This window comes from Capsicum annuum, chromosome 5 (genome assembly GCF_002878395.1).
Source record: "Capsicum annuum cultivar UCD-10X-F1 chromosome 5, UCD10Xv1.1, whole genome shotgun sequence".
NCBI classification, from domain to species: Eukaryota; Viridiplantae; Streptophyta; class Magnoliopsida; order Solanales; family Solanaceae; genus Capsicum; species Capsicum annuum.
The window spans coordinates 6,849,110-6,856,036 of record NC_061115.1 but is presented as its reverse complement, the minus strand read 5'-3'; the positions used below and the strand labels follow the sequence as shown (position 1 = coordinate 6,856,036).

At 37.5% G+C, this 6,927-nt stretch overlaps 1 protein-coding gene and 1 non-coding gene across 4 annotated transcripts; both read right to left on the bottom strand.

The window, feature by feature from the left end:
• Window positions 1-660: 660 nt before the first annotated feature.
• Window positions 661-733, bottom strand: TRNAK-CUU. The gene has a single exon. It is a non-coding gene; the product is annotated as a tRNA-Lys (tRNA).
• A 446-nt stretch (window positions 734-1,179) lies between these two features.
• LOC107870218 (UDP-glucuronic acid decarboxylase 6) lies at window positions 1,180-6,927 on the bottom strand. 3 transcript variants are annotated; one of them, XM_047412459.1, is made up of 13 exons: window positions 6,658-6,927; window positions 4,608-4,704; window positions 4,339-4,425; window positions 3,872-3,959; window positions 3,622-3,713; window positions 3,421-3,485; window positions 3,261-3,349; window positions 2,764-2,841; window positions 2,526-2,619; window positions 2,375-2,441; window positions 2,225-2,288; window positions 2,085-2,125; window positions 1,180-1,509 (listed from the first exon to the last, which is right to left on the bottom strand). In XM_047412459.1, exons 2-13 carry the CDS (start codon window positions 4,683-4,685, stop codon window positions 1,324-1,326), a joined length of 1,029 nt encoding a protein of 342 aa, XP_047268415.1. In that variant the 5' UTR covers window positions 4,686-4,704; window positions 6,658-6,927; the 3' UTR covers window positions 1,180-1,323. The 3 variants fall into 3 exon arrangements, with proteins under 3 accessions (XP_047268415.1, XP_047268416.1, XP_047268417.1); XM_047412460.1 differs by lacking the exon at window positions 6,658-6,927 and adding an exon at window positions 6,365-6,638; XM_047412461.1 differs by lacking the exon at window positions 6,658-6,927 and adding an exon at window positions 6,512-6,626.

Below are 6,927 nucleotides of genomic sequence, written 5' to 3'. Positions count from 1 at the left end.
GGTGCGGGTTTTGAGCTATGCGGAGTGGTGTGGGTTTTAAGTTATGCGGTGCGGGTGCGGGATGGGTTAAAGTAAGATTTTTTTTAAATGGTGCGGTGCGGTGCGGGTTATGGGTATATGCGGGTTTAAATTAAAATAAAGTTAAAAATTAGTTTTGTTCTCGTGAATATACTTAAAATTTTATAATATTTAAAACGATATGTATAACACTACAAATAAATAATTTTATAGTAGCTTTTTTAACATCTCTATTCATGTTTATAAAAATATGATTACTTATACATGTTATACTTTTTGACAATTTTTTAGTGAAAAGTGATACAATAGAAATTAGTTATTATTTCCTAATTGTAGATTTGAAAATATTATGATTTTCAATGGAGTTACAATTTTTTAAAAAAAAATAAAAAAATAAAAACGTGCATTGGGCGGTGCGGTGATAATTGTGGGTCGGATTTAAAGGTGATGCGGTGCGGTACGGTTTTAAAATTTGTGGGTTTAGAAAAAACCCGCACCGCACCATTGTCATCCCCAGAAGGGTCAGATCACTAGTGTTTATGTATGTAACCTTGGCAGAGACTATTTTTAAGGCTTGAAACTATCGTTTTGTGTAATTTTATTTTTGCGTTGAAAAAACAATGAAAACCAAATAAGGGAAGACGCCCACCATTGGGGTTGAACCCACGACCACAAGGTTAAGAGCCTTGCGCTCTACCAACTGAGCTAAACGGGCTTTGTTTTTACATACCCACATAATCAATACAATTTTATGCTGGAGTTGAAGCATGTGATTGTCTATCATCAAGACAACGTAATTTCTCTAAAATTCAATATAAAAAATCAATTGGTTCCATTAAACTAGTTATAGCACCACAATTGATTTACCTATATAGTTTTTCTAGTACTAGAAAGTTGTTCACATTTTTCATGTATTGACCCATAAAAAAAAAAAAGAAGAGCAGTCCGGTGCACCAAAGCAACCGCTATGCGCAGTGTCGGGGAAGGCCCCACCACAAAGGTGTATCATATGCAGCCTTACCTTGCATTTCTGCGAGAGGCTGTTTCCAAGGCTTGAATTCGCCTGATTACATGACAACAACTTTATCAATTACTCCAAGGCTCCCTAAAGATTTTTTTAAAAAATACATGTATGAAAACTCAATGAAAATTCAAAGATACTGGAAAATCATATATATTAAAACTAGCACAAAAGCACGAAGTCATAATGGCCATGCAATAAGATAGTGAGAAGCAAAACTCAGGCCAAGTAAACATCCTTTGTATCATATAATGGAAAACACAAAAACATCTCTTTTTAACAGCTCAATTCCTTCTGGGGATTGCAAGCCTGACACGGAAATCGTCCTCCATAAGGGGAATACCATCGCGCAATTTGACCGTTGGTTCCCATCCTAGTAGTGATTTTGCCTTGGTGATGTCTGGCTTTCTCTGACGAGGATCATCCGGTGTATTTTCCACCTTGATAATCTGTATGTCTGGATTGATAAGCTGCAAAAAAAGTACTCTAGTTAGAGGCGGATTCAAGATTTTAACTTGCTAGGTTCGACCTTTAAGGTTCTCAGCGTTTAACTCATTATATCTTTAAAATCACTTGTTTTCACAGACACGTACATAAACACCACAACCTTTTTTTTTTTTTTTTTTTTCATTTTCCCTTGGAACATTTTTACGCTTCCTCGTGAAAGTTTCAGAGAGCTAGGGGTGGAACCAGAAACCAATGCTAAGTTCCATTTCCACACCTTGATCACCCTCCCTTGACCTTGAACTGGTTGAGATAGATGATTGTACCGGTGTGTTCATTTTTGTGTGTGTGTGTGTGCACGCGTCATGCTCCGTGAAGATACTGGATTCTATGTTGCTCGAACTCTTCAAAAATGTCAATGGGTGCGTGTCGGATCCTCCAAAAGTAGTTTTGAAGAATCCGACAAGGGTGTGGTATCAAAAGTGAACAGACCACGCAACTTAGACTGGATTTGGATGAACTTGTTATAAAAGAGATAGATGATGTGATAGTTTGTGGTATCAAATGAAAATGTCATGTGAATGCAAGTTCAGCGGATTACCTCCTTCACGTTCTCAGCAAGTTCGAGCATTGTGAATTCACCTGATTTCAAAGAGTATTAAGTTGTTTTAGTTGATGTAATAAAATTGGACGAAAGGGTTTTGTTTGGACACGTCAAGAACTGAATCAACGGAAACTAACCTGGATTACCGATGTTAATTGGTCCAGTACTATCTCCCTCCATCAGACGAATAAGACCATCAACCTTCATCATTCGGAAAGGAGGTAAGGAAAAAAAGATAAAGACAGAAAATGAACATCAAATACAATGGCTCGTAGACCGTCATATACCATGTCGGAAACATAACAAAAGCTCCGTGTTTGTGTTCCAGGCAGCTGAACAGTCAAGGGTTCATCACTGTGAAATTGCATCAAATGTTTAATTCTCACAACGTAATTAAATATAGAATGGTAAGAGTGATGGTCAGGTTCAAAATATTACCGAATTGCCTGGGCAATGAAATTGCTGACAACACGGCCATCATCTATGTTCATTCGTGGACCATACGTGTTGAAGATTCTAGCAATTCTTATTTCTGATATACGTGCCACCATTTAGAAGATGCAAAAAAGATTCTTCAGAATGCAGAATTTTGCAAAATAAATCCAATATATTTGAAACAAAAGCAGTTGCAAGCACGTGGCCGTTCACAAACATATATACGTTGGAAGTGCTATACCTATTCCATGCTGCCTGTGATAATCAAACATCAAAGTCTCAGCTACTCTTTTCCCCTCATCGTAACAGCTCCGTACTCCTGAAATTCACAAGCGAAGGCAATCAATTTATGATAACTGAGGGGGAACATATTTCTGCGGAAAACACTGAAAAGATACTGCAGCGGCTCATCATAGTTATGCATATAGTGATTTTCAGGGAAACATATTTCTGCGGAAAACACTGAAAAAATACAGCAGCGGCTCATCATATTTATGCATATAGTGATTTTCATTAAAAACAAAGCTTAAACAAATTTCTGTGGGCGACTATGACAGACTCACTACTTCAGCATATATATCGTTGACACCAACATCGTAATTAAAGCATAAGTGCTCCCAAAAGCTTTTAATGAACGAAGCAAATCTATTTTAAGATTCATACTCGGGCCGATAATCAAGGATTTGTTTAGCGTCAAATAGTCAGATAGTGCAGCTTCAAAAAGTTGCAAATGCTTACCAATTGGGTTGACATTGCCCCAATAGCTCTCTTCTTGAGGGTGAACAAGTGGATCTCCGTAAACCTCCGAAGTTGATGTCAGTAAAATCCTGCTCGAACAATGAAGTTAGATGAAGATCGATTATCGAAAGAATAATTGACGATCGAAGCAGATTCATACTTTGCCCCGACTCTCTTGGCAAGTCCCAACATATTCATTGTGCCAATGACATTTGTCTTAATCGTCTGCAAATACCACACAGCACGTAAGAAATCAACAGAAACCACATGCCATATTTTGGGCTATCTAGATTGAAAGGCACACAGTGATAATATAACGTAAAGATGAAAACTCTGCAACACGGCGATCTTCATTACTGACCTTAACAGGATTGTATTTGTAAAAGATTGGGGAAGCGGGGCAAGCAAGATGATAAATTTGGTCAACTTCAATCAGTAGTGGCTCAGTAACATCTGCATATCAAATATAAATATAAAGAGAGATGATTAAAGAAAAATCTTTACAAGCAAACAGAGAAAAACTCGTAGAAACTGCTGAGATGCTCGCGAGACAATTGTAGTAAATCGAATTAAACGAGTGCAGGAAAGTGGAGCCACAAAGAGTGCTTTACCATGACGAATTAACTCAAATCTTGGATGGCCAAACCATTGCTTTAGGTTATTCTTTGATCCAGTGAAGTAGTTATCCACAACAATCACCTAAGCACGATGCAACAAGTTTAAGTAAATGCTATCGTATTTATAATTATACTCCCTCCATTTGAACTTGTTTGTCTTACTTTCCTTTTTAGTCCATTCCAGAAAGAATGTCTCTTAACTTTTTGTCAACTCTTTGATTCTAACATTTCACGTGGCATGTTTAAGACCACAAAAATAAATGACATTTTGATACATTCAACATACCTTAGTTTGAGACCACAAGATTCAAAAGTCTACTTTACTTTCCTAAATTCCATATCAAGTTAAAACCAAACAAACAAATTGAAATGGAGGGAGTAGTTAATGTAGCAACATTTACAAGTTATTCCTTCAGCGGGGTTGCAAACATATGATGTGAAGCCAGTCCTAAAGTACAAACCTCATTCTTTTCATTTTGCATCAGCCTGTCAACGAGGTGAGAACCAATAAATCCAGCACCACCGGTCACCAAAATTCTCATGTTGGCCTGAGATTAGAAATTTTAAAGATACGAACATCAAAACACAAGATGTATCAACATAAAAATTAAAATCTGCCCCCCCCCCCCTCACCCCCCCCCCCCGCGCACCCCCCCCCCCCCCCACACACACACAGAGAGGCTCATCAATGAGATACTACAAGATCCATGAGGAGCCATGTCTATTATACCTGGAAAAATTTTGCTTTTCGCAACGGTGATGGTTCAGGAGGTGGTTTTGCAGATGCATTGTCTCCATTGGAAGCCATTTCTAAATCACTTCAATTTCTAAAACCAAGACCAAATCAAAAGTTCAAAACCATAAATTACACGCGATTCAAGCAAACTGTCAATTCTACAACGGAACTAACTAGGAGCAACCACAATTACAACATAAGTAACACCCATGCACAAAGAAAAATATAAAATTTTAAACGGATAAACATAATTGACTTCCAATAACAACTACATATCAATAATAAAACCCGTAGGGGATCCAAAAAAAATAACACAAGTAAACACACAAAGAAGCTAGCTAAAAGGAATCAACATCTACTACATATACTTAAAAAATTGACCATATATATGCATTGTAAGTTTTTGGCGATGGGGTTACTCCCTTGCCTCCCTTCACAAATTAATTGGTGCCAGCTATATGAATCCTCTTTATTCCTTTTCCCCCTCTTTGAGATCCTCTAGTCCAACTAATCTGGATTAGTCCCATTAAAAACCGGTACTGGTGTTAAGGTTTCCTACTTAAGATGAATCCATTTCCAGGCTCAAAACCCGACATTGTTGTTAAGGTTCCTTACCTAAGACGACTCTATTTCAAGCTCAAAACCCGGGACCTCTAGTTAAAAGGATGAACCTTTAACATTCCACCACACCCTTCACCAAAGGTGGTGTATTCCTCATTATAAATCAATCGCAGTTTCTAATAGCAAGAAAATGTCTTCATAAATCAAGACTCCCTAGTCCACTAATCCGCATTCGCGTCATTAAGGTTCCCTACCTAAGACGACGCCATTCCAAGCTCAATATCCACAACCTTTAGATAAAGGAAAAACCTTTAACATTCCACACACCCTTCACCAAAGGTGGTGGATCCTCCTTTTTTTGGATAATCATAGTGCCCGGGCATGCTTTTGTACACTTCAACTAATTCCACGAGATACCTGCCACCTTCCACAAGCAAGGTGGTGGATCTTCTCTACAAATCAATCACAATTTCTAATAGAAAGAAGAAATCTCCCCCCACCCCCTAATGCCAATGTTGGGTTTTGAATGGCGCGAATGCGAATTAGTGGACCTTTAATATTCCAACACATCCTTCACCAAAGGTGGTGGATCCTCTTTTTTGGGGGGATAACCATAGTGTCTGGGCATGCTTTTGCACACTTCAACTAAATCGACGAGATACCTGCCACCTCCCACTAGCAAAGTGGTGGAACTTCTCTATAGATCAATCACAATTTCTAATAGCAAGAATATATCTTCCCCCACCCCCCCCCCCCCCCCCCCCCCCCCCCACCACCTAATGCCAATGTTGGGTTTTGAGTGGCGCAAATGCGGATTAGTGGGACCTTTAATATTCCAACACACCCTTCACCAAAGGTGGTGGATCCTCCCTTTTATAGATACCCATAGTGTCCGGGCATGCTTTCGCACACTTTAACTAATTCCACGAGATACTTGCCACCTCCCACCAGCAAGGTGGTAGATCTTCTCTATAGATCAAATCACAATTTCTAATAGCAAGAAGACATCTTTCCACCCCCCACCCAACTCCAAACCCCAATAAAATTAACAACAACCCAAAGTCAAATTTCAATAATAGGAGACAATAAAAAAAGAAAAAAGAGCAACACCCAAATCAAATTTCATCAACATAAGATTAAAAGCTAACATCTTTATTCCAAATTCAGCGAAAAAAACAATTTCCAATCACCTTGATCCTCTCAAAATGCTAATGTAAACGATGAATAACAACTTCAAAGCTCAATGCAGAAATTTATAGATGAAAATATCAAATAAATTCAGAGCAAATAACGTGAAAAACACGTAAAATCAAGATCCATAATCACACCAAACATACCAGCTAGAAAGAGAGAAATTTTAAAAAATTATTTTTGAACGTTAAAAAGTGAAAATTCAAAGCTTATGAACAACTCTAAAAAGACCCCACAACAGATCTGAATCTAATTTTTCTCAAAAAATAAATTAAAATTAATTATACATTACCTTGGTGAATATTGAAATCTTGAAGAAAATAATGATGTTTAATGTAAAATGAAAGAGATATATAAACCCCACAGATATTATTAGGTAGATAGTGGAGGAGGTGTAAATAAATAAATTGCTGGGTAGTAAAATCTGAAAGTATATTAGTAAAATTGAACAAAAAGAGAAAACAAATTAATGTGATGGAATTATATTAAAAGCATAATGTTTGGCCTCCATAGATATTTATGCCCGTACATAATTAGGTACTTGAATTATCATATGAATTTT

Bases quoted from the DNA above. Each gene is read 5' to 3' on its own strand.
- LOC107870218 (XM_047412459.1), bottom strand. From the start codon at position 4,685: ATGGCTTCCAATGGAGACAATGCATCTGCAAAACCACCTCCTGAACCA. The intron at 4,426-4,607 runs GTATAATAGACA...TTCTAATCTCAG, and splicing joins GAAAAGCAAAATTTTTCCAG to GCCAACATGAGAATTTTGGT. The intron at 2,442-2,525 runs GTAATATTTTGA...GCAATTTCACAG, and splicing joins TTCATTGCCCAGGCAATTCG to TGATGAACCCTTGACTGTTC.